This window comes from Labrus mixtus, chromosome 17, assembly GCF_963584025.1.
Source record: "Labrus mixtus chromosome 17, fLabMix1.1, whole genome shotgun sequence".
NCBI lineage: Eukaryota > Metazoa > Chordata > Actinopteri > Labriformes > Labridae > Labrus > Labrus mixtus.
This window is the reverse complement of record NC_083628.1, coordinates 1658871-1686703: the sequence shown is the minus strand read 5'-3', so window position 1 is coordinate 1686703 and position 27833 is coordinate 1658871. Positions and strand designations below refer to the sequence as shown.

At 41.5% G+C, this 27833-nt stretch overlaps 1 protein-coding gene across 1 annotated transcript; it reads left to right on the top strand.

The window, feature by feature from the left end:
* Positions 1 to 757: 757 nt before the first annotated feature.
* Positions 758 to 27025, top strand: tnfrsfa (tumor necrosis factor receptor superfamily, member a). Its single transcript, XM_061060921.1, has 10 exons — positions 758 to 1036; positions 15410 to 15581; positions 17432 to 17563; positions 22026 to 22137; positions 22279 to 22412; positions 22522 to 22623; positions 22706 to 22752; positions 22874 to 23161; positions 23260 to 23296; positions 24319 to 27025. The coding sequence occupies exons 1-10, from the start codon at positions 1004 to 1006 to the stop codon at positions 24618 to 24620; spliced, it is 1359 nt and encodes a 452-aa protein (XP_060916904.1). The 5' UTR covers positions 758 to 1003; the 3' UTR covers positions 24621 to 27025.
* Positions 27026 to 27833: the final 808 nt, after the last annotated feature.

The window sequence follows — 27833 nt, the reverse complement described above, 5'->3', positions numbered from 1 at the left end:
ATACAGTAAAGTTATTTTCAGTGTGCCACAGAGTCTTGATTCATATAGTTTCTGTATGTTTGTATTGTTTTAAAATCTGAGGACGATGACTACATGTATAGGCTTTTGGAATTTGCCTTTTTGTTTCAGATGTTTCAGACGCTTGACAACAAATTTTATTAAAAAGTTATGACATGTAAGAAATATAAATTGACTTTTGTCACTCCTTTGTCCTTCCTTGTTGTTGGGTTCTTGTTTTGCCTGGGTTCTTATGATGGTTCTTATGATGGTTCTTATGATGGTTCTTATGATGGTTCTTGTGATGGTCGGGTTATATATGTCTGTTGGGTATCGTGCACTTTGGGTTCTTTTCTGTTGAATTGTATTTATTTGTAGTATTTTGCATTTGTTATGTTCTTGCTGTTGTTTATGTTCTTCTGTGTTTGCTTTAGTTTGTTCTTGTTTTTGCTGTTTGTCAAAGCACTTTGTAAACCTGTGTTTTTAAAAGGTGCTATATAAATAAAGTTATTATCATTATTATTATTATCATTATTATTATTATTATTATTATTATTATTATTATTATTATTATTATTATTATTATTGTTCAACACGGTTTAAAAGAAATGAATTTCCGGTGTTTAGAAACATAAATGTGTTTTGTTTGCGCGGATTCTTTTGCACACACGCTCATTAATAAGTATTCCAAATGAAGCGTTGTGATTGGCTGATTACACTATGACGTCAGACGCAGCGCCGGGGCAGGAAAAAAAAAAATCTCCGCCGCTGCTGCTCACACCGACTTCCCCGCTCCCAGGAAAAACTGCTGTAAAGTTTTGTCAGCGATAACGACGAAAACTCATGAAAGAAACCTGGACTACGGATAGTTCTGAAGCTGGACTTTAGTGGCTGTTCCCCCCCCCCTTTTCATCATAACTGTGTGTTTCTTGAGAGACTTTCAAACTGGTGGAGTTTTCTTATTTTAACGGCCGACGGGATTTCCTCTCATCTCGAAGTTCCCAAGATGAACTTCGGTCCGGTGAACGGGAAACTTTCTGTAAGTCACAAAAACTTTCCTACACTTGTTTTATTTAAATGTATTCAACTGTTTTACAACAAACTGCGGCTTATTTAAGTGCAAATACTGTTTAATAAATGCTCTAAGCGGAGGGTATATGTCTCATAATGTACGTTAATGTGACGCTGCTTCAACACGACGGTTAACTTTTTTAATCTAGTTATCGCGATAACTCGTTAGGCTTTAAGGAAAGTGTATGAAGCACATCTACTGGACATTTCCTGAACTATTTGGGAAGCTGTGTAATAACCATTGGGAGCAGAAATCACGGCCAGGCCTGTTAAAGTTGATGGAGAGAGATGAAACAAGTCATTGTCCGGGAAGCTGTGAACACTGTGTTTATTTGTTGTTTATTAGAGTGTTTATTTCTGTTTCTACTTTCTGTGATCTGTAACTTACACTACATGTGCTGTATCATTTACTAAACCCCCCCTGCCCCTCCTCCTCCTCCCCCTCCTGCTCAACATTACATCTACCATCTGTGTTGGACATCATGTGGTCATATTGTTCAGACATTCAGCATATGATGGCTCTTGTAGGTCTGTCACAGCGGATGTAGCTCTCTGGCCCTCTCCCTAAAGGCTCTATTAATAAAGTGCAGAGCAGTTATGGCTTGCTGTGGAGGGCTCTTAAAGCTCAGGAAATCTTTAACACTTAAACTTAACAGATTTCTACTTCTGTTAGAAAGTGCCAAAGTGCTTCATTCTGACTGCCTGGACATTATTGAAGAAGTGATATCAGACTGGAGAGAGTGCTGTTGTACTGAATATTTGCATGCATGGGACAGGGTAAACAACAGGACACATAGTTTATAATCTAATCGGATGTAAATATGTTTTTGTTAAGCAAAGAAACTGCACTTATGGGATCATATGGATTGTTTTCTGAAAAAAATAAACATTGATTTGTTCTTCATTTGTTACAATTCACTTAGCAGATGCTTTTATCCAAAGCGACGTACATCAGAGAGTAAGTACAACACTAATCCATTCACACACCGCCACCAAAGCAGTGGGAGCAATGCAGGGTTAAGTGTCTTGCCCAAGGACACGTTGCCCAGCTGGGGATTGAACCCTCGGCTTTCCGGTAGAGGGGCGACGACTCTACCTACTGAGCCACAGCCGCCCTGTGGGATGCCCTAGAGACATATTTGGTCTGAACATCACCAAAATCTAATGCAATTCTCCATAAAAAAAATCTCAATGATCATATAGGAATACACTGCAAAATTGTTTATACCACCAATCTGACCTTGACGAGAAAACAATAGGCCCAACAAAATATCATAAGCTGATTTAGAAAGCTCCCAGGAGGCTGAAACAAATCAAATCACAATGTCAGTGTTCTCGCTTAGCATGATAACTTAAACTCTTGAACACAGTGTTAGCCTCAAACCAAAAGCTAGGTTTTACCTTTGCTGTTGCATAAAAACAACTTAGCTGTTGCTGGGCAATAGCAGGAAAAACGTAAGACGATTTAGCCGATCTGCTGTCTTCATGCGGCCAGTATAAATGTTTGGCCCATTTAAAGTAGAAATACTCAGAACTATTTTGTGTTTAGTAAGAATCAAATATAGACGCCATGAGTAAAAGTCCAGGTCCTAGAGTTAAACAAGATTTAACGCATATATGATGATTCATTTTAACAACATCCAAAATGACTGCCTAGGTAGTTCTACTGTTAAAGTATTTGAGTGAGTCCTAACAGGTTTGAAGCTGTGATCTGTTGTGACCATGTAAACTGGATTTTTGCACGGTACTTAATTGAAGCCGCAAAAGTCTCTCACAATATTTTCCAGTCAAGTATTTATTCCACTCTCAGACCTTCACACAGACGCCTTTTCATTCCTCAGCCTGTTGTTTTTTCCAGCAGTGCAACTAAGCACCAAAGCCTGACACTATATAAATGCTGCATATGTATTCACTGCACAGCCTTAAAGTACATAACCAATTTATGAAAGGCTCTTTGGATTAATGTAAAGTGTGCGATTGATTTGAGCACCAGAGGGGTGTTCACGTCCCTTCAAAGCCTTTGGAGATTTGACTTGAAATAGTAAAATTGGATATGATATCAAAGTGGAGAGTCATGGTAAGCGTCTGAGTTAACATTAAGATTCATCACTATAAGAAAAACTGGTCATTTAATCCAGTATTTCTGTATGAAGTACTGTTTGGCCTAATGCCGACTTTTTGACGGCTCTTGTGGGGGGGGGGGGTTTTGGCACTACTTGCTTAATATTTGTAATAAATACCTGACTATCACCTACCCCCTTTCAAATCTTATGTCCACAGCATTTACAGAAAACATTTTAAGATGCTTAATACGATATACATAATGGCCCTAGTAAAAATACTACTGTTGATATGGGGTTTCCAGCAGTTTAAACACTACTAGCTTAAGTGAAGGTGTAAGAAATGCAAGTTCATAATGACAGAGCAAATAAAGGTTTGATTTCTTTTGTGGTCGTAAGGAGCAACAGTGGGAGTCCTTACACTGCAATATTGCAGCGTTTTTGTCAAAGATGCCGACTGTTCTTGCGATGAATTTTGCAGCTAAAGTAAACGTAACATCTGCTGGTTTTGCCTGGAGCTTCTGTGTTTGTTTTCAGCGTTTGTCTGATCTGTGTTTCAAGTCGTGCAGTGCACCATTACTGATATCAGATTTACGTCTCCGGGTGGCAAAGTCAATGTTTATCTCTTCTGTAAACTACAGTGCATTCTGGAGGCCTCCCTCCCCAGCAGGCCCTGTTGCTATGGGACTGTGAGGAAACTTCACCCCCCTCCCTCCTCTTCCCTTCCAACCCCTTTCCCCCCTCTTCTAATCCCCCCTCCACACCCCTTCAAATTGCCGGAGTGTACGTGCCTGGCTGTCCAGTAAACTTCCTGTCTAGAGTACACAGATATGCTGATATTAGAGGCATCAATTTACTTCTGAGAATTGTCATGCAAATGTACACTAGATTGTTATCTGTAATTTCTTTTTTTTTTACTGTGCGACTGGGTGTTGGTTCACACAGGAAATATCCCTCTCTGTCTCTGAGGACAACACAGACAAGGGCAGGAATGACATCTGGGACAAGTGGAGGTCAAATTGTGTCGCAGGGGACCGAGCAGTGGTCAACAAATTGTCCGCTCCAGAGTTTCTACTTAATACAGAATCTTCTGCTTGTAGCTGCTCTGCATGGTGACCATGTGAACAGTAATAAACCAGCCTGTGGCTTACAGAGGTTACACAGACACTGAATGATGCAATGCCATGCAACCAAATCACTGTGCAATACCAGGTGGTTGGTGGACCTTTTAATGTTTGCTTGTCACAGTTTGCTGTCAAGTATTTAGTCTAGAGGTCGGACTTTTACTGGTGTTTAGTCTTTTAATTAATCTTGATGAATTAGCTTTCCTGAAAGAGTCCGGGCTGGGTGATTTTAAAAAAAACATTTTAGAATTTAGGATCAAATGTACACAACTGGAATCAAGTTTGACATTTATTTATTCCATGGGTGGATCGAACAGCCGATCACACAGCAGATTTTGTTACAGCAGCCAGTTAGTCTTAAGTTTAAACACCATGTGCCTTCTTTCCCCTGAAAAGTGTCCTTTGAGCCGTGGTTGAATAAAAACTCTAAAAACAAGAACATTTTTGACCAAAAAAGAGGTACGATTTAAGCTCAGCTAGCAGCCAGAAATGCTAAACTCCTCATTTGGCGTTTTACCAATTAAAAAAAACAAGTTCTGTTGGTTTTGATGAAATAACTGCTCTGTTAAGCTCCTATAGAAAACTAGCTGAGCTATTATTGGCCCGACTCAGCTCCCAGCCCCCAGATAATCCCCAGGCTGCAGAAAAATAGATGAAAACGCTGATATTTACTTGGAACTGTTTATTGTCTCCTATTATAAAGAAAGTATCGCCTTAAGAGTGTGTGACTCACAACGTTAGAGTTCAGTAATAATTATATTTAAGTACAACCAATTAACTCTACAGTGTCTTCAGGCCTCTGTACTTGTCTGTGACAGCATCATGATACATATTGATCAATGCAGGAACAATAAGTGAACTTAATTTTGCCCTAGTAGTATCCGTTGATGTTGTCATGGTTGTTGTTTGTGATTTACTCTCTAGCATAAAAGACGTGCTGACTCACTGAGGGAGTGCCACCTGTCGATGTGCAGCTTACTCACGTCATGCATACCAACGGAGGCAAGTCAGTGCGCACACTTGACTGGTTCAAGGGTTGAGATAAGCGGGGGTAATTTACCGTGTGTCAAAACATCCCTAGGTAAACATATTAACCTCACCCAGCTACATCTAATATGTTTTTGAGATACAAATAGCAACAAAGTTCCATAGCACGCACTTTTTCACTGGGAATGTGAACCATACTTTGAGGTTCAGTACTCTCTCTCACGCAACTCTCTCATGTGTACACAAGTCATCTGATGGGTCAGATCACATGAGTTAGAAGTTAACTGTCCCTTACGCTCACAACACGAGGGGTGGACACTATTAGCCAAAGGGTAGAGAGCTTTTCTCAGTTTCTACTTCTTCTTTTTGTATTACTATTTCATTCTCCTTTTTTTTTTTTAATGTTTTAAAACGCTTGAATACTGGAGAGCATTGTATGTTATGATCAATGCTCCTAGCTGTTTTGTAATTTGTGTGCAAGTATATAAAGGTGTGTTTTAAAGCTTTCTTTTCATATTAAAACAAAAGAAAGTAATCACTGGAAGGAAATTGCTGTCCCCAAATACTGCTAAAGCTGTGTGCATGTTTTTCTTTCGTTGTAACAGTGAATGTCTGCTAATTCTTAAGCAAAAATATAAATATTTTCTGAGCCTCTCAAATGTGAGGATTTGCTGTTCTTTTCTGTTTCACACATCATAGTAAGATGGTTTTTGGTCAGTTAAGCTGGAAAAAAAATCTATTTCTGAAAATGTCCCTTGGGCTGTTCGAATTTTAAAACACTCTCTCTCATTGAATTGGACTGGATGGTTGATTATTCCAAAAAAGATAGCCAGTTGATTAATGAAAATGACTGTAGCCTTAGGACTATATATTGAAAATGTTTCTATCTATATCCACAGTTAAATACTTTAATGGTTTGCCAATAAATGCCAAGCCATGTCCAAGGTGTAACTTCTAAACTGTGAGGGTCCCCTGCTTTTCTTTGTTTTTAAGTGGTCATCAGATTTGATCACTGTTCTTTCAACCATACAAGCTTTTCTTCCCCCCTCCCACAATCTCTGACATCATGTAGAGCAAACAGATTTTATTGGAAGAGAATGTAATCAGCCATAATTTAACCATAGTTAAAAATGTCCTTTTTCTGTGCTTCCCAGAGTCTAAAAAAACATTTTAGAGGCATCAACCGGTGACTTTTTTGCACGTTTCTTAGAAGACATAGCTTACTATGGATATTAATTTTAAATATGACCAAATAATGTTCTATTTAAGAGATGATTTTCATCTCTACACAGTAGTTTTTGGTAAGGTACCTTTAGTGGTACCTCGGATTTGCGACACAGAACGAGGCAGCATAAGGTTTGCATCAGTGCTTCAATCCGCTAACTTCCTGCTTTCCTGGATGAATGAGCAGATTATAACAAAAGTTTTGAGTCTAAGAACAAGCACAACCTTTGTCCATAGAATGGACTTCTGTTTACAAAGACATAAATCCAACATAAATTCCAAGTATTGATGGCCATTTTATAGCTTGTTGACCTGCTAGCAGCCACATATTCTACATTTTTGCTGTGATGTGTTTATAGAGAAGGCTATAAACTGCCAGAGCTTCAAGGACTTTTTTTCCTTTACACAAAGACAGGCTTTAATGGAGCTAATGTGATTGTCTGCAGAGCGAGGTGATGGATTCCTGCACATACTTTAATCTATTAGTCATCCCTTCTTGCCCTTTTCCCTCCTGGATGTCTTGTGAGTCCCTGCTTAGCTCCTCTGTGAAGGAACCTAATCAGAATTTGAAATGGCTAAGTTGAAAGCACACATCTCTAAATTTAATTTGTGGATTGACGTTCCAAATTCAAAGTACCTGCTTATCCCTCAATAACAAGCTGTGTGACTCACAAGGCAGCCTACCCTTTAGAAACCACGGAGACCACCTCAACCTCGCAACGCAAACAAATTGGAACATGTGTGTCACACTGCCGCACCTTCGAACCCGACAAACGTCAGCTGCACTCTCTTTCTTAGTCATCAAAACAATAACACTTTTTCATGTGGTCAACAGTATAGTAACAGTTGAAATGTGTTTGTGTTAAATGACTTTTGTTGAACTTTTTATTGTTTCACATAATTAACTTTCCCACACAAATAATTCCAAATCTTGTCCTCATGTGAAGCTGCCTCATGTGTTTCATCAGATTCAATGTGGAAACTGACTCGCATCCGATTAGCTCCCCATGTGCGTTAAACTTTGCCTTGTTGTTTTTGTTGTTTGTAAAAGTTGAGTAACTCTTTAAATTTCACCGTTCAGACTGTTTTGACTTTAGCCATGCATGGTACCTCGTATTTAAACAAAAGGACAAGCTGTGTCTCTCTTCTCCTGACACAATCACAGGGACTAGTCCTTGCAGGAAGATATGTACAACTTCAAAGATATAAAGCTTTTATTTTCATCACTGTAAGGACCCGAAAAGCAGAATCCAAATTAAAGTTTTAACCTATTTCCAGAACTTGGCATTTTTCAAGTCTGTTCTCATCTGCAGTCAAGTTTCTATTTTAACCACCTTTTGTCAACACATCAACTTCAGGGTGTCATTTCAAGCAGCGTGTGGTTGAGCACTGAGTGTCAGGAAAGTCATGTAAACTTTTCATCATCGCGTTTCTGTGTTTTATCTTTTTCTGCACTCTGCAACAAAGGTGAATGTCACCTAACCTGCTTGTGACACACAGTCATATTCATCGTATCAGTGAAGCACACCTCCTGAGGAAACTCAAGAATTTTTGTCGCTGAGCTGCAGCTTCCCTGAGTTAAAAATATCCAGCTATAGCGGATATGTTGTGGGTCTGATCGGGTGCTGGGCCTGCTCGGAGGCAGGCTGCTGTTGGAGGGAACAGTTTGGAGCTGAACCCTGCATGAAGCCTCTGTATTGTCTCGAGCTTCCTGTGCTCCCTGAGAGGAGGGGGCAGCTGCTTTTCACACGCTCTCACACATACACTGTATATATGCGCTTGTACTCTATTGTGTGTGTCTTCTTCACTGTGTGTCTGCAGTTTTTTGTGGCGCAACAATGTGGTTTTCACACCTTCCTGTCGAACTGCTTTAAAATGACACAAGAGTCGCTCTCCTCATTTTGTATCGCTCTGCTTTATAGAGATGAATGTCTCCCTGCTCGGCTGATTTATTCAAAGTGTCAGACTTCTCTCTCTCGACATAAGCTGGGTTGTACTTGTCTTCATCATCTAACACAGAATGTCAGTGTAATTTATCACTCCAGGAAAGTTATGCATGATCACCCCCTGACTCCAGGGAACGGCAGGCTTTATCTGTGAAGCAGAGAACATTCACTGTCCTGTCAAGGTCAGCCTCGAGGAATTTGAATCGTACAATACACAACAGTTTCAGTAAGATAACCCAAACAGGACTGAAACACAGCAGAGTATACATCATATTAAATTAGTTTTATTTGGGTCAAAGTGAACTTATCTTAAATGATAAATTGAGGTATGTTGGTTCAATTAGAAGTATGTTTAAAACCGGAGTCTTACCAGTACTGGAAATGAGGTTCACTGATAAAGTAATGATATTATAGAGGATGTCAGTTGTGGGACAGAGTTCCTGTGTTTTGGTATTTTGCTGTAAACCTCTCACAATTACATGAGACAATCGGACAGTTATGGGTAACTATCTAGTGGAGCAGAAAGCAGATACTATTGGTCAATTTAACAAAGAGCCAACAGAAAGATAATGAAACATTTTTGATAACAGATGAATTCCTTCACTGATTTTTAAGCAGATATTGTAAAAATACAATACAGCTGTGGGATACGGATAATTTCCTCTATTAACCGATGTTAAAATTTCTTTCATGATTTGGTTTGCTATGTTTAAACCTGATGTATGATGTGCAGATACATCTGCTGATAATTACAACAACAAAAAATCTTGGGCTTTTTAAATCTTTTATTGGAGAGGTAGGACAGAGTCGTCATCAGGGAGAGAAAGAGTGGGGCATGACATGTGCTATGAGGACTGTAACCTCTCTACATGGGACTTGCGAACTAGCTACTAGTCCAACAATCTGGTTTTGAAATCGTTCTATCACCCAGTCTCGCTGCTTCCTAAATTGATTTATTTTGTCAGATATCAGAGTAAACTGGCTGCCTTTGAGATTTGGGACTTTTAGCCACAACCCTTTAAAATGTGTTGCTTTGGTAACCAAAATATTGTGGTGAAGAGGAATTATTTATTCAATTAGACAGGACAAGTAGACAATCGGACCCAGTTACATAAGACAGTTTAGCTCTTATGTATTACGTTAGATAATGTTGCTTTTGTTTGGTTAACTTTCCAACACATCAGCTCTCTGTTTTATTAGTCAAAGAAGAAATGGGATCTCTGAGGATAAAGTGTAAAAACTCTGGCGCAAGTTATGCTCGGTATCAGTGGCAGCTGTAATGCAGACACTGTTCTCTCACCCCCCCTCCCCCCCCCAGTTATAAAACTGAGCCGAGCTGCTTGTCTTTGTTGTGGTTTGTGGGAGGCTATGACATGATAAAGATTGAGCGTTTGTAAGGTCTGTGTGGGAGACGAGTTGTTGACATTTGAGCTGAAGTAACATTTCATATTTATGTCATTGTTGATGCATTTAAATCGGCAGCTGTTGTACACTGTGTTTTCTCCTTTAAACCCCTCCAACTGCCTCCATGTCTTCAGATATAACGAGGATAGAATGGCTAAACTCTCGTATGGTTGTTTGTCAGACCCTCCAGCTGCTCATCTGATCATCGATAATCAAATAAACGTATTACCTTGTGTTTGATAAATCAACGAATCACAGGTTAAATTCTGAGACTGTTTGAAAGAGAGTGCATAAAACACCAAGAGACTAAAGTTGTCAATTTTTAAGACTACTGTCATTTTTAAAACCACTTGTAAAAAGTACAGAACATTTTAAGAGGAACACACAGATCTTTGGCCATATTTTTAACCCCAAAACAGAGAGAGCACTGTCTAAATTGCACAAACACATTGGCTATGTTTCAGGGTAAAAAAAAAACACTGCCAAAGTATTTTGTAATTTAGATGGTGTACATGAGTTTGCCTTTAGGGTAATTAAAAACAGAGAATTACCTAATATTGGGTGCCTAGGACTTCTGTTGTTGTCGCTTTGGTATCAAAACATGAATAAATCAATATTGTTTGAGTAGAATCTGATTGAAGTTTAAAAATCTGGTATCGTGATAACCCTACAAGAGACAACCTTTTGAAGGGAAAAGTCGTACTAGTTCACATTAAAACTACATGATGTTACTTAAAGTATATCAGATGTAAATCCCCTTTGCTTTATTTATACCTAGCGATACAGGAAATCTAAACCTTCGTTCTGCTTTGTCATGATGTCTCAGAGTACGGATGTACAAGATTTTATCCATCACAGCTGTCACATTTGATTGCAGAAAATTATTGACTAATAAGCAAAGCGTGATACGGAGATTCAGGTCCGGATACAGGAATATAATGAGGTGCATCGTGTCGCCCCTTATCAGTCTGCCATGATTGAAATTATCTGTCAGATATGAAATGAGGAATCTCCTGTGGTTTATCTGTCGGTTGTGTGCGTGCATCACATTTTCTGTTTTCCGTTTCTGCCCATGTGTTTTATAATAGAGCTCACTGTAACTGCCTCAGGCATATAGAGTGATCACAGCCCTCTAAATGGCCCATTGATAACCTAGGTCAACTGAAAGGATGTCCTGTCATTTAGTCACAAATGCGTGCTCAGTGTACATGGCATGTGTAGAGTTTTTGCCAAGGCAATTTGGGAGAAAACCGACATTTTTAGAGGAAGTGGAGGAGGGCTACTGTTCTCAGATAAACAGAGGCTCCCTCTTTATTTTATTGTATTTTTTTATTAGTTTAACTAGCATCCTAACCTATCATACATACACACTGAAAGCTTGACAATAGGAGGCTGTTTTACCAAACAATCCTCTGCTGAGCCCACTGGTTGCACAGAGGATAGGGAAGGCTGTGAAGTGGACTGAACCACTTGGAGAGTTTCCAGGGATTGTGGGTTTGGAGGGCTTTCTACGCTGAGGTTACGGTCACTCCAGTCTTCCTCCTCACTTTGCTTGTAGAGGTAAAACTAAGCCGCATTGTGGCCGGCCGTTGTGTGTACAGAACATTTTTCGCTCATGTAGTTCAGCAGCCTTAGGACACTAGCGTGGTGGACACATGTTGGAGGCGTTGTTTGTTTTCCTTGTCTGTCAGCACCCTGTGTTTAAAATACCACAAAGCGGGATTCCCTCAGACTTACTGAACTGTGTTTATTACAAAATAAAACATGTTTGATTCCCACAGGAGCACATGGAGAAGTGATCAGGCACTCTGTCATACTAGCAATAACAAATTCTGCTCTTTGCATTTCCTGAGTTGAAATAATTCCTCAATTCATTTATAAGTGGCTTGAGAGATTTAGAACAGAAAGTTACCTAGTTTCAACTTCTCAAATATGAGATATTTCAGTTTCTCCTCTGTTTTGTATCCTTTATGTTTAAGGGGTACTTATCTTAGAATTTCGATGCTCTAATCACATTTTGCTTGTACTAAATGTGTTCCTTTTTTCACTTCAGCTGCACAAGAAACACCTTAACCAGCCTAAATGATTCTTGTTTTTCACCTTATCAGACTTTTCCATATGCACACACTACCTGTCAACCGGACATCCAAACCTTTCCAGCCAACTACTTTGTTAGTATCTCAAGAAGCTTCAAAGTATTTTTGACTTTATCATATATCCAGGTGAAGGATTTAAGTCCTCAGATTCCTGGATCTAAAGTAATCGGAAAGATAGGCAGAGCTGGAGTAAACAGCAACACTTAGAGACCCAGAAGCCCTATCCAAAGAGGGTCTGAGAAACTCTGATAATTACCTGAAACGCTGCTTGATCCAGTCAGAGGGGGACACCTCTTTGGATATGTTGGCTCCTGGCAAAAATCAATAAATAAACATTTTATTAGAACCAGTTTTTAAAGTTGTAAAGTTAACAACAAGCCCTGTGTTGTCTTTCTGGGTTGCTCTGTGTATTTTATTTATTTATGTATTTTTTAATTAATCTTGATCCTCAGGGGAGCGCCGATAGCCTAGCGGTTATGTCATGTGCCCCATGCACAGAGTATGTAGTCCTCGTCGCAACAACTCTGGGTTGTGAATCCAACCTCGTCCTTTTGCTGCATGCCATCCCCCACTCTCTTCTCCCTACATTTCCTGTCCCTCTTCACCTCCACTATCCATTAAAGGCAACAAGGCAAAACACAAAAAATACTTTTTCGTCTTCCCATTAGCCACTACCAAAGTAGCAACGACTCTTCCTGGTGTGCACTCGTACAAATATGACATAAAAATCCACAGTAATCACATTACAGCACGCAAGCGTTATATATCGTGTTGTATGATTTCACGCTGGCTGTCCCCACTCAATCCGTTTAATATTTCATTCTGTGCTCTGTGAATTTCAGTTTCTCCTTGCTAACAATGTGACGTATAGTGCTCTTGTATTGACAATTGGATGTGTGGTGCTTTGTATTGACGAGCTGTTGACTCAAATACTCAACACTCGGAGGCTCGTCGATAAAAGTCTCGCGGCCGGAAAAAAAGAGAAGGTATTTCTCTGGTGTTGTCGACACGAGTCAAAAAGCTCAACATTTCAATTACAGATGTGGATATTATTTATGCACCGTTATCCTCCCCTTTGTACAACAAGCTAACAAGCTCTGTTGAGTTTGAAAAGCGAGTGCCGGTGCCTTGTAGAGCTAAGTTCCTCGTCCGTCTAAGCAAGCGACAGAGAGGAAAATAAAAAAGGTGCTGTGTGGCGGGCAGTAAGGACACTCCAATAGGAAACAAGTCAAGTGGAAGTTTAGAAACAACCTCTTGTGTATTGAAAACGACCATTTCTACTATTAAACACTTGATTGAACAAAGTATTTGGAGTTTTAGACATTGTAATTTTTTTCTAAAAAAGAACAACAAATCCTGTCTTTCACCAATGACCAACCTAAAGTTAAGTGCATTTTGTTGACTTTGGCCCTTCTGTCACAGTTCGGCGCCAGTCTTGTGACTCTATTCTGGACTAATTGGATTTCTCCAAGTCTTTACATAATGCACTTGACTACGCTGCTAGTTATTAGTCCAAGTGATGCAAAATTGATGCAGCGATTTGTTGACAATTGGTCTCTTCTCGACTAATGATTCAAATCTTCATCTTTTCGTTTGTATAGATTGATATATTTGAGTTTTTGGATTGAAGAATTTAAGGAGAGCAGAGATTTTAGGTGAATTTTCAATGTTTTCCGTTGTTTTAAAGACCAAAAGATTTATCAGTTAGGAGGAAATGATCAGCAAACGGAGAGATGTCACTGGATCTTTGTACAGTAGCAGAACAGGGTTTAGGGCGGCTGCACCTGGGAGTGTTTTTGAATTACAGACTCTGAAATGAACAAAGACTGGAAATGATGTCATCTCTGTGCTGTCTATGCATCATCGCTGTCAAAGAGACACCTGAGTTTTAACTTTTGAGTTATTTATTACGTGCTTCCACCTGGATAAATAAACTCTTTGACTTGTGCATTGTCAAAGTGTAGAATTACCCTCGGTGGTGCAGAAGCTCACTCTTTCCTAGCTGTCTTTTTTCCCCTCATCTCTTCTTTCCACTGTTTTTCTGTGCACATTTTTTCTCTCTCTTGCCTTTTCACACGGCCTTTTACTTACTCTCTTCCCAAATTCAACATCTCTCTGCACCCCCCACTCCGCCTGGAGTCATACACATAGTGTATTCAAGTCTTAAGACTTAGCCTGTGTCATGCAAGCTGTTAGCCCCCCTCTTCCTCTCTCTCATTTTATCTCCCTCCCCTTCCCTTCTCTCTTCTGCCTTCCCCTCCCTCCCTCAGAATGTTTGGATAGATCTAAATGGTGTGATTGTGACTGCTCTGTCGGCCGTCTGCCCTTCCACGTCTGCCTCTCAGCGTCTTTGGAAAGTCTGACGTGAGCAGAGGGAGAGGAAGAAGGGAAAAGGCCGATTGAGTGAGAGGGGGAGAGAGAAGGGAAAGTTCTTTTGAACAACAAGGCATGGCGGCCCTCCAGAGAGCCACGTCTAGCGTCAGGAGTCAGCTCTAGCCTGTCCCTCTTTCTTTACCTCTGTCAGTGTGCTCTTTCAGTCTTTATTCCACTAATTCTCCCACACTGTCTTTTTTAGACAACCTATTCCCCGCTGAACATCCCATCTTCAACTCGCTGGCTTCCAATTTCTCACTTTGAATCGAACCCTCCTCCTCCTCCTCTTTCTCCCTCTCAACCTGGCCCTCTCCACCCTAACCTGTTCCCTTTCTTCCCTGGTCTGGTTAGCAAAGGTAGAGGGGGAGACAAAACCTCGAAATCTAGGCCTCTCATTTAACCAGAAGGTGTCGCATTGCATTTGAGGCGCTTCATGGCGGTGTCACATGTCCCGGCATTCAAAGAGTCGGGGTTTAAGAATGTGGGTCATTTGAAGTAGAGGCACTAAAGTGTGTTGTTTGCCAATGAATGGAGCCTTCTCACATTGACATGGTGAAAAGCGTGTGAATAAACACCAGCGCCTGGGGGCATCACTAAAGTGTTCGGCTGTATTCTTCTCGGTACCCCACCTGTACAAGCCTGTTATTATCCCGCACATGAATAGATTTCAGGAATCACATTTGATACGGGCACCCGGCTGTTGTTAGCTAAGATACCTTTTATCGAAGCTTTTCTACTACACCCACAGTCACTGCCTTTAAACCTCTCCCACAAGAAAACCAGATCACGCAGTAATTAAGTTTGGTCGCCTGTTGTGCTGCATGTAGTCATGTTGCATGTGTCGCTCTGCATCCTGCACACACGGGGCTGTTTGCCTGTAGGTCTGCCTGACTGGTTGGCTCCCTTAATTGCTCTCCCACGGCAGATGTTCGGATCAGATGGTTCAAATTAAGTCGTATATTGCTCACACAAGGTTTCCTATGAAGATCGACTCTCCTCTTAACTGTTTTTCTTCTAATAAGTTTGCGTGGGTGAATCTGTTTACTGCGAATACAAAAAAAAATAATGCAAATCTTTTTTCTTTCCCCCCCGCCTCCTTCTTTCTCACACTTACCATCGTGATTCAGGTGTTGGTGGCCGCGATCTTTGTCGGGCTGGTTTGTCACGCGGCAGAACCTCCAGCAGCTCAGTGGGCCGGCGATGAACACAACAACATCACCCTGCGACGACACAGAACATGTGTGGAAAATCAGCAGTACCTCCACCAGGGACTACTCTGCTGCCTCAATTGCCAAGCTGGTAAGAAAATCACATTAAGTACAATATATACAAGCGTCAATTATAGTTCCATTTCTACCCAATCATATGAGCCCTGTGGGCCCCTGATTCTGCAACATATTGCTTAGTTTCCTGTAAAGAAGTGGTTCTCCAACTTAATTTAATAAGGTACCATAACCCCTTTGATAAAATACTTTTCATTTAAATCCCCTGACCAAAAAGAAGAGCTTGTATAGAGAGGTACAAGCGCTTGCATGAAGCGTTTGACAAGAAAATCACTGCACGTCCGTCCTGTCTTTGACAATGGCTGCTTTATGACCAACACTGCTCCGTTACTTTTTACTATGTTTTGTATTTGAGAGGGTACAAGACACGATCCGGAGGCGGCAAAAATATCTTATATTATGAGCGCCGGTTGCGTCAACAGCGCCTTTCTGAAAAAGTTAAAAGATTTTCATCTTGAGTGCTGGGTGCTGCGCTTTTTCTCCGGGGGGCTTTCTGCTGCAAAAGCTCTACTCATTCAAATCAATTGCAAAAAGCCCCTAGCGCTCAGAAAAAAACCCTAGGTGGACACGGGGCCTTATACTTTTCAAATCAATGAATGAATGAATGAATGGCTTTATTTAGAACCAGAAATTAAGATGTCAAAAAACAAAAAGTAACACGGTCTGAGAAGGAGTAGGTAGAAGTTAAACTTATATATCGCTACCACTTTCTCATTTTTCTTTCATTAACTCGTGTATAATTTAAACAAAAAGAAATGTTAATTGTAAAAACAATCTCAAATAAGCCCAGCAGTTCTCCAAAACCCCCCCAACGGATACTTGTACCTCCACTTGAGAAACACTTACCCGAAGCACTGACCTATTTCTCTCGAATATAACTGAGTGCTAGTCAGAGCCAACATTTGAAATGGCATTTTGTGTGAGAAAAGCTGGAGTCAAATGTCAAACCCAGAACCCTGAACTGTTTCCCAAATGAGTTTTGCAAATAGTCTCCGCCTGGTCTGGAAAGAATGCATGGAGGCAAAACGCAAGAGGAAAACTTGCTCCATCTCAGAGTAAAAAAAAAAGAGTGAACAGAAAGTGCAGAATGTGAAGGAAAATCCAAATGAATTAAAAGTACCAACCATAATCAATATGTAAAGAATTAAGGAAGGCTGTAAACATTTTTATTTTAAGCTCAGTACATATTTGGCCAAAATGAAATAACTGAATTCTGCTGCTGGATGATTGAATTTGCCGTTCTCAATTCAAAGAAATCTTTTAATTCAATTATTTCTGGTTTGGTCTTGTGTCACATTTACAGCAAGATTTTACAACTCTCATTCGGTATATGCTTTATTTTTAAAACACGGGCCTCTTTATCGAGGGATATATCCACTTGTATTTAAGAGCAAATGTCCTTTAGGGCGCACTCACACCAGGCAAAGTTGTCCCGTACCGTGGTTAAGCACGATTCCCCCACACAGCATGTGTGAAATAACAATAAAAATTCTGAGCGTGACATTCGACCATTCGAGGAACTTGGATAACTTCACTCTTAATTCCTTTACTCCTTCAAGTCCCCCCGTGACATGTTGGATTTTTATCTTCCTAGAAATCTTCTGAAAAACAGTCAATCAAACTCTTCACTCTTCTGCACTTTAATCAAATCGAACTTGTCAGCTGATGGCCCCCTCGTTTTTGTTTAAAGCTTTAAGCTGTGTTATCTCTTGCTTTGGTATGTCCTGTCCAAACATCCTACATCAACAGGATGCACGTCACATTAGTTCAGATTTACAGGACTTCAGTTGCCAGAATTGTGTGTTTTTTGTTTACATAAACCTTGACTCGTTTGATTGTTGTTGTTTTTTTCTAATTTATTTACAGGAACCTTTGTGCAGAAAGGATGTGAACGAGACCAGGAGCAGGGGACATGCAACCCCTGTGAGCACGGGCAGACGTACACAGAGCACTCCAACGGGATGAACCGCTGTCTGCCCTGCACACACTGTCGCTCAGGTAACCGGATTATTTGCATCCTTACATGTGCTTCATGATATAATCATTTTGACCGAGTCAACATGAATATTCAATACAGAGGATTTTAAAGTGATTTTGCACAAAATGGGTCTTTCACTTTAAGCTCATTAATTTTGAGGGTGGCAGTAGCTCACTCTGATGGGAACCAGAGGGTCGCCGGTTCAAGTCCCAGCGCGTAAAAAAAAATATGGAATTCGGTCTGGTAGCTGGAGAGGTGCCAGGTCGCTTCCCGTGTACTGCCGAGGTGCCCTAAACCGAAAGGTGTGTCCCCTGTGTAGCAGCCCCACTCTGACATCTCTCTACTTAAAGAACATTATGAGTTAAACTTAACTTAAACATAAAGTTAATAATAAATAAATTATCATAATAGAAGCAAATAAAGTATTAGACATTAATGAATAAAAGATGTTTTCAAAGACGAGTGAAGGGAGTTGTTGGCTCAGCTTGAACCAGTAAAACGCTTTGTCCCATTCGATCGCTGCCAATAATTCTCTAATAAAGAAGATAAATTAAATAATAAAAACCAGCTGGGTCGCCCTTTAATCTCTGATAAAGTCGTTAGTAATCCGGTCTGTCAGAGATATATTGTTTAGGGAAAGTTAATCCCTTTTTGTCTGCGTCCTCCCCCCCCCCCCTTCCTTTCAGATCCACTCGTGAAAATGTGATCTTATGATGTTACACGGAGCAGCAGGGTGTGTCTTTGTTGTTTTTGTTTCGCGGGGGATGAATGTGAGCGTGTTAGCCGTCTCCTGAGATTTGCTTGTGTGTGTCTGTCCTACCTGGCTGAACTGGGTGTGTCTGTGTCTCATTGTCTCCCACACTGGGAGTCTTTGTCTCCCGTGAAAGGCTGGAGCCACAGAAAAGAGACTACAGTTACATGGGATGTGTTTTTGTGCTCGTTCACGGCAGGTTTAAGGAAGAGCTGTGTGTGTATTTTTTTGTAACTTGTTTAAACATATTTACAAGAACATCATAATTAATCAGAGAATGTCGAGGTTAGTGAGGGGAAACCTGATGGGACACTTCTTATTTTAGAAAATGCAACAGTGATTTTATACATCATTATTGCTTCAAAGAACATCTCTTTCTAGCACCATTAATGTCTCTCAAAATTAAACCTCCTGAAGACTGAAGAAGACTGTGAAGGACAATTCATGACTTAAATGGTGGCCGGGCAGGGAGGTCCTTTTTGTGCCTTTATTTTGGCACAACATTTTTTTTTTGCGCTTTTTGCGCCACTTTATTCAGAGACAGGACAGTGGATAGAGTTTCAAATCGGGGAGAGAGAGTGGGGAATGACATGCGGGAAAGGAGCCACAGGTGGGATTTGAACCTGGACCGCCCGCTTGGAGGACTACAGCTTCCATACATGGGGCGCGCGCACTAACCACTGCGCCACCAGCGCCCGTATTTTGGATTTATGAGTCAGAAATCGAGCCGAATGGGGAAAGGAGCCAAAGGTTGGATTCAAACCCAGTCCATCCACTCTTGAGGACTTAAACCTCTGTACATGAGACACACTCACTAACCACTAGTCTACTGGTGCCCCAACATATTCATAGTCATATTCTGCCCTGTGAGACAGTTTCAGCTGAGCCTGCTGGGGAAGTGCAGTGCTGTGTGTGTGTGTGTGTGTGTGTCTGACTGTGTGTGTGTGTGTGTGTGTGTGTGTGTGTGTGTGTGTGTGTCTGTGTGTGTGTGTGTGTGTGTGTGTGTGTGTGTGTGTGTGTGTGTGTGTGTGTGTGTGTGTGTGTGTGTGTGTGTGTGTGTGTGTGTGTGTGTGTGTGTGTGTGTGTGTGTGTGTGTGTGTGTGTGTGTGTGTGTGTGTGTCTGACTGTGTGTGTATGTGGAGCTCCTGCTGTGCCCTGCTTCTGCAACACACTGGTATGAAAATATTACGCCGTCTCAAACGTGATGACGGCAGAGCTTAGCTACGGCACTTCTGGTGATTATTACGGCTTAATATTAGTGTGAACCATAGCTGTGATTCTGTAAGCATGAAGATGAAGCTGCTGCGGGAGAAACTACGTTATGAAAACTGTTCTAAATCACCCCAATCATTTCCTTTTACATCTTTTATTCTAGAACAGTTTTCCTATCGGCACATATTTGAACTGATCGACTGATCAGACTGCCAGGTTAGGCTCTCGCTTCACGACTCTCTAGCCTTTCATATTCAGTTTGGGTTAAACACACACTCTCTCCAACCCCAACACACAGACTTACACAAAACACCTGCCAATTAGATGAAAAATAACATAATCAAGAAATTATAGTGTGTTTCTCAAAGCGCCAGCTGCCTGAGTGACGACGAAGTGTTGACTTGTTGCCAGCCTCACACTTCTGAATGTTTTTCTTAATGGCGGCTCCGGTTTACCCTGACTCACGTCCTATTTAAAGCGTCTTCGGCTTGTCTTGCATTTCAATCAACACCGAGTATAATTATGCAACAAAATCTGAAAAAAAAAAAAAAAAAATTTACGACAAGCTCCAAACAAAATCTGCATCTGACACAAATTGAGGGAGGCAGAGAGTCGACGACAGCGTGACAAATGGCTCCACCGCCGTTTGAAAGGAACAAATAAAAAACTTGATTTCTAGCTTTACATGATTAGCAAAAAATGTGAGAAAAAAAAAAAAAAGGACCGAAACAAGGTCATCAGCATGTTCAAACAAAAACGGCTTTGTTTAACTACTGTTGTAATGTTTCCTCTCAGGCTTTTAAAGGGAACATTGTAGGAACAGAGCACAAACCATGAACATCTTAAACATTTTTTTACGAGATGTTATCACAGTTAATCAGTTCATGTGTTACTCTGAGCTGTGGAGTGGTTGACAACAAGGCCGTAAATCGAATTCTTCTCGACTGTCTTCATCTTCCATAATGAAGAATTGAAAAAGCCGCCAGAGGAAATGACTGAACGTTGGGAAAATTGTCATTAAAGTTAGATTTTTATATATAATAAATTAAAACCCATGGTCTCAGTAACTTGGCGGTAAAGAAGTAATGTGATGAACTCACTTGTGGTCTTCATGCGAGTGTTAGTGAAGACACTGACGAGAGGTGAGGAAGATGAATAGTTCATAATTCTATATTTTTTGCCAGGAGCGTTCACTGTGAGATAGCTATGTAAGCAATAAATTAAATTAAAGGAGCAGTAAGTTACTCTGACACCTAGTGTTTAAAATGGGTACTGCAGTCTAAATTCTAAACATCATAGAGAGCTGTCTCCCCCCCCCCCTCCTCTGTAGAGCCGATGCTCACACAGGTCACCATGTGGTGGACTCTGAAGCTTCAGTGTTTATCCAGCTCTGCATGGGTCTGTAAACCTTTCTGTGTTCTAACCTCTCTCCATTTTTCAAAAAGCATCTCCAATATTGATCCTAGTTTGAGCACGTTTCTGCTCGTGGAGCTTATTAGAAACATGCAGAGGCTTTTTAGGTCGGGTACAATCACTTCTATCTGAACCACTTCTCTTGCCCGCTTCCATCGCTGCAACACCTGTTGACCTGATAACTGCTCTCATATCTGACAAACTGAGGAGTGTCCAAAACGGCCGTGTGGGGGTGCCTTTAAACCGCCTACTCAATTCAAATATAGACCATTCTGTACCGGACTTGAAACTTAGAAGGAGGACATACTGACTGCTGCATTGTTGTCAGAGAAGCCAGCACTTCAACATGTTTCCTTAATGTCTGATCAGATAGTAAGATACCTTTATCATTTCAGTCACTACAAATCTCACTGATTGGTCCTTTAAATTGTACAAATCTGGGAAATTATTCTGAATTTAAAAATAGATGTTACACATAGTTTAGAACAACTCTTGATTCTGCCTGGAGACAAATACTTCATCTGCACGTGTTTATATCTATACTATCTTGTTACCTCGAGCCGTCGGGTCGGTCTATAAATAGCCTCACTTGAACATAGCAGAAGTTGCAGCTGTGATTATGATTGTTAAATTGAGAACGGGACACACACAAACACACACACAATATTGTGATGACAGTGATGAGAGAAGACAAAGAATATGTTTTTGTGTTTAAGCCGTCTGGGATCAGTGAGCTTAATTTCAGGCACAGACTTCAAATAAAGTAGAGACGGGTAAAAATAGAATTCTCCCAATAAATCTTATCACCTCCTCGTAAAGGTGACAACGTGTTTATGAGGAGGTGACTATCTGTGGACTTTGGATCTCAGACAGGTGAGGTGATGTTCTCACCTGTCTGGAAAAGTTGACTAAAGGTGTGAGATCATTTAGGAGATTTGGGTCATAAATTAGCACCAAGAAGGAAAGACCTGGAAACTTCTAAACAAAGTTCTGTGTTCAACTTTTGAAGTGACTTCATTTTAACTCCCTTTCCCTAATTGTTAGGACATTTTACAAACACACTCATGTCCGTCAGCTCATCTTTCTCTCAACCTTACCATCCACAGATGAGATTAAAACGGCGTCCTGCACCACAACTACAGACACCAAGTGTCAGTGCAAACCAGGAACCTTCTGTGTCCCAGAGCAAGCCTGTGAAGTCTGCAAACGCTGCGCCAAGTATGTCTATTTTCTACTTTTTTCCTTGAGTAGTTTGCAAGACAAGAATCATCTACTATCAAGCCATGATTGGTCCTTGTATTCTGTGTATTTTATGATCTACTTTGACTGAGGATTTTTTCTTTTCTGTAAAATCTCCAGGTGTAAATCAGGGGAGGAGGAGGTGAAGAAGTGCACTCCTTTCTCCAACACAGAGTGTCGGAAACTGAATCCGTCCCCGACTGAAACCTCCCCAGTCCTCACCACGTCCGCCCCAAGTTCTCCACAAGATATTGGTAACTTAACTTCACTGTTTCACCCAAAACTGTCTGCCCAAGATGGGAAAAAATTATTAAACCTAAACGTACTTTTTCACTGATTTATTGATTTCCTCCCCTCCCCCAGTCCTTCCTGTTACCATTCCTGTACTCATCATCATCCTCTGCCTTATTATCGGCCTGGTTGTGTGGTGGTTCTTCCTCAAGCGGCGGTCATGTGAAACACCATGTGAGTAGCTTTCTGCACATTTGAAATGCTGATGTGCTTATTAAGAATGTGCCCCTAATGCTATTTGTGTGCTTTCAAACAGGTCTGAAGAGCAGCTGTGATTCCAGTGAAATTGTGAAGATTCCCATCGTAAGTTTGTTGTTCACGTCGTGTAACTTCTTGAAGGCTTTATAATCCATTCGTCTCGGACGTTAGCAGCCAGCAGTAGATAATCTGTGGCGCAGTGTCTCACTCCACTCACTGTTTTCAGGACGAGAGTGGATCCACAGCGGAAGAGAGGCAGAACAATCAGAACGCGGGTCTGGAGGGGGAGGGGGAGGAGCCCCGCCCAGAGTCTCGGCCCCTGCTGCAGGAGACTCAGTCCGGGTTGACCAAGGCCTCCCCTCCTCTGGAAGACGAGGACCGAGGACTCGGAGACAGTTTACCCAACACCACCAGCTCCTCTCAAACCAGCCTGTCGGCCCTGCCCACAGCTGCTTCCTCTAGTAACACCCCCCACCACAGCCCCACTGCTGTCAGACTGCCCCCTGCAGACATGGTGAGGAACTACATAAAACAAACTTCTTGTCATTTTTACTTTTTGTAATGATCCCATGTTGACACCCCCTTTATGTTTGTATTCCTCTCGTGCTGCAGGATGATCCTCTGCGACATCGATTGCTGCCACTTCTAGGTAAGATCCCCGCAGTGGGAGTGGGAGATTTCCCCACTCTCCCCACTAATTTCATGAATTTTTCATGCCACTTGATGTGGCCCCCGAAAGGCTGCTCGCTAAACACAGAAAACAGCTCCGTTTAGCACAGTTCACGTCAGTCCACAGGGAAATCAAATCAACAGCAGTCATCCAGATCTCACATTAGCTGCTTGATGGATTAATAATCTCATGACAGTCAGGCCTGAAGCCTTTGGGGGGTGGGGGGGGGCTGGAACATATTGTCCAATCTATGTTTTAATCATGATAAAGTATAGAAAATCAAGTTTAGCCGGTTTGTTTGATCCCTTTATTGAATTCCTCCACACTGTAAGCATGGCCTGAAGCTAAATGGAGTGAAATGTACTGATTATATTTATACAAATTCAGGGACAATGTAGTTACTGTACACATGCCGCATGAGCTTTGTAATGCATTTCACTTAGCCTGAAGTATTCCCAACCCAACATGAAGGCTTCATGTTGACCCACCACAAAGAATTACACTATATGTTTTCAAATTTATAGCCAATACATGTCAGAAGTCAGAAAAAACAAAGAAATAGAAGTGTGCAGATGCTTTTATTTTACCATAATTTTTGACCAGGGGATTCCCATCGAGACACAAACAACAGCACTAAGACGTGCATATACTGGTCAAATGATCTTTACTCCTGGTCTTTAAAACAGAAGCACGATGCTCTAGTTTAAGTCAGAACAAGACGTGGGAGCTCTTTTAGCAAAGACAGAGCGAGTTCAAGGAGTGACCTACATGATGACACTGAAGGTTTCAGCTACTGAGAGTTTTAGGAATCAGTGCTAAACAGTTTGTGTGTTTCGGTCGGTTCATCAGTGTTCAATCCTTCGGTTGTAAAAGGTCATGAGTCCGCTGTAAGAGAACACAACTGGATAAACGTTTTATCCTGAGAGTTCAGCGTCAGCCTCCATTGTTCCACTTTGTGTCTCATAATCGGAGTTTTAATTGATGCATTTCTATTTTTTCAGCTTCTGAAAAATCCCTCAAGAAGAGCTTCGATCTGTTCGACGAGTACCTGGACGTCCGGATCCACAACAAGTTCTTCAGGCGGATCGGCGTCAGCGACAACCAAATTCGGATCGCCGAGAACGCCCCCCCCGCTGACAAGGTGTACGAACTGCTGAAGAACTGGATGCAGAGGCAGGGACTGAAAGCAGACATCAACGACCTGCTGGACGCTCTGCTAAGTATGGACCAGCGGCGCTCGGCCGAGAGCATCGCCTCCGCCGCCCTGCAGAAAGGCTTCTACAAGCACGCGGACGCACCCTGAGGGGGGAGACGGCGAGCGGAGGAAACACAAAGTACTCAATGCAAGACGAGCACATAGACACTAAAAAGGTGGACGTTGTGTCTGACGAACAGGCTTACCTCTTTGTGGCCGAGCGGCCATGTTTTCAGAAGCCAGTAGTTCTTTAAAGAAACACAAAAAGGGGAACGCCGAGCCGGATTCATTCAAGCTCTTTAGGAGGTTGGCTACTTGCCAAACGTGGTGGTGTACAAAAATGAGAATGAAGAATCAGTTTTCAAGACAATTATGACAAAAAAAAAAAAAAAAAGAGCACAATCACATGAAGGTGTCCAAATGCAGTAAACCGCTGCGTCTTGAAGCTAACGAAGCTACATGCAGCCCAATACTGAAAAGCTTAAGACGTCTCCGGGCGCGTGTCACTCATCTGGTCGTTACCCCAGATCATTAAACACTCAACCCCGGAGACCGAATATACACTGGTTTGTAGGAGTGGCATTAGACATGTCACAAATACTGGTGCACTGACCTCTGGCACATGTAGGATATGAAACTACAATCATGCTTTAGTTGTTGTTTAAATGTTTCTAAAAAAAAAGAGTTCACGGACATTTTCCCCGACTAAAGAAAGGAAAATATTGGTCGTAAGCGGTCAAAGTCTTAGCCTCACTAATCAAAAAACTTTACCTCTTCAGTGCCATTCGATCATCTGAGTATAAATAGATCATGAATTTAATGACGTCATGGAGCGTAGTGTTCAAAAAAATGTGTTTTCACTCATTACAGAAGGAGTTACCTGAGTTAAACCTGAATTCCACCAGGTGTGTGTTCGGTCCGTCTCCGCTCCGTTAAGGTTTTCACTTTATTCAGTGTGTTTTGCTCCCATTGGCTCTGCTGTCGTGCGTCCTAGCTCCATCAGTCCGGAGCTCTCTGCAGCAGATAAGCAAGGTTTCTATTTTTGCCGGATGCCGGAGCACGGCGCATCAATTAACCACAGAAAAGATCACGCGGGACGGGAAGTCAGACACTGAAAAAAACCTTAAAACATCCTGTTTATTTTCAGAATAAAACACTCAGTTTTGACGCTTCAGAACAATGACCGTATGTGTGTTTGATACGGTTTTATACCACATACATCGTGTTATCTCGCGCTGTCCCGAGTGAATCTGTAAAAATGCAGCGGCGTCCGGCCGTGCTGCACACTGAGAACGCAGCCGGTGGGTGTCGACGGACCGGAGCGGACACACTATGTACACGTATCTGGTGGAAGTTCATCATGTTCCGTCGTATTTCCAGCTAACTTCAAGGTCATATTTTATTTATTGTCATATTTATTGTAATGATTAATAATTAACTTTCATTATTTATACCTTTTTGCCAAAAACAAAACAAAACAAAACAAAACCCTGCAAGGAAAAAAAAAAAAAAAAAGAAGCGCCTCAGGGTGACATGACTGACATCCAATCTTTCAAGGTGTGGTTGAAACCTGTAATGAATGAACTCTTGTCTTTCAGTGTAGCACTCTTTTTGTTTCCACACTGTCAATGTTAACACGTGCCATTCGGTCACCGTGTTTGAAGCTTTCATTATGTTTAATGTAAGAGTTTGTCCGTTCAAATCGAAGTAAGAGATGACACAGATGAGGATTTACCTGCTGTTCTAGTGAACCTGGGGGACCGGAGCGTCCTTGGGGTGCGGGTACAGACCGGTTTGTCTTGGTTAGACTCTGACAAGATGAAGGAAATCATATTTCTGGATTTAAAAAAAAAAAAAAAAAAAAAGAATAGCCTCACATGTATTCTCCTTATCTTGCCCCTTGTACATAAAACAAACCCACAACAGCCTCACTAAGTGTGTGTGTAAATATGCAGCAGCATGGTGAGGAGTAAAGCACAAAGCGGAGTCGTTAGCTGTTCATTTTGTGCCATTTTAGATTTCTTTGTTTTTGCCCGTTTTCCTGCAGTCTCCTGTATATAAAGGACAGAGTTACAGAGTTATATATAATTGCTGAAGAGTGATGCAACAGTGCCGGCACTGCCATCTACTGACAGACAATGAGAATACAGCCTGCATCAATTTCTAGGGACGCTGTACCACCTTCCTCTTTACTCATGAACTGTTTCTAAACCGTGTCAGACTTTCTTCTTTTATCGGCCTCTGAGCACGTTCCTTCACTCTGTTTTTTTTTTTTTTTTTTTTTTTTACATTTTCTGAGTTTTAACTTTTTTACAGATTTCATTACAAGTCCTGAGCTGTTCAAATTAACCTCCTGTTACTTTTATATAGACGTTCTATTCAGCGCTGCCTTAAAGCCACGCCCCCCCCCTCCCCTTAGTTATTGTTTGCTTGTCATGGATTTCAGATATAAATTATGCAAAATATGTCAAAGCTGTTTTTATGTACATTTACAATAAATGTTTTGTACAGATCGTTGTGGTCGGAGTCTTTATGAACACAAAAGGTTTCTGGGTGGGTGATGAAACATCTTTACGGGTAGCGCCGGACAGCCTGGCGGTTGTGTTGCACGCCCCATAAGCAGATGGCTGCGATCCTGGTTGCAGCAGCCACCAGGGACTAGTCATTGAGGGGGATCACTTTGGGGGGGGGGGGGGCGCTGTAAGTACTAGTGTTCCCGTCAAGACCACACAAACCGAGACCAAGACAAACCCAAGACCAGCGTGCTCCGAGAGTCAAGACCGAGAACGAGAGTTTCTGCACAGTCGGCACTCTTACAACAAATAGCAAACATCTTTCGTATTTCCTTCATTTCTTTGGATTCAGACTCTTGAAACACACAGCAGTCATTGCGATTTATCTATTTTTGCATATTTAATTAATTTTTGCAATCGTAATGCCCTTGCAAAAAAGCCCGTCTTTGCGTAATACCGTCAGTGTGTGATCATGTGGAATGACCGCCGCCTTTCCTTGAACTGAGACGTCTCATATAACCGAGGAGATTTCTCTTCTTTGTCTCTCTCTCTCTCTCTCAGTCTTTGTGTTACCGCCGCTCCTTCTTCTTCTTCTTCTCAGTCTTTGTCTCGTATTAAAGGGGTAAAAATTATTCCGGACTCTTTTCAGCACTCCGTCAAAATAATAGAAGTGATCGTATTCATCATCGTCGCTGTCTTCGGCGTCTCTGATGGATGGAGGTTCTTTTTTCGGCCGCTCTCTTGTTTCCTTAAAAGCACCCGTGGGTTCCCCGGAGGAGGACGTCTTTGATCCAGCGCCTGAATGTCT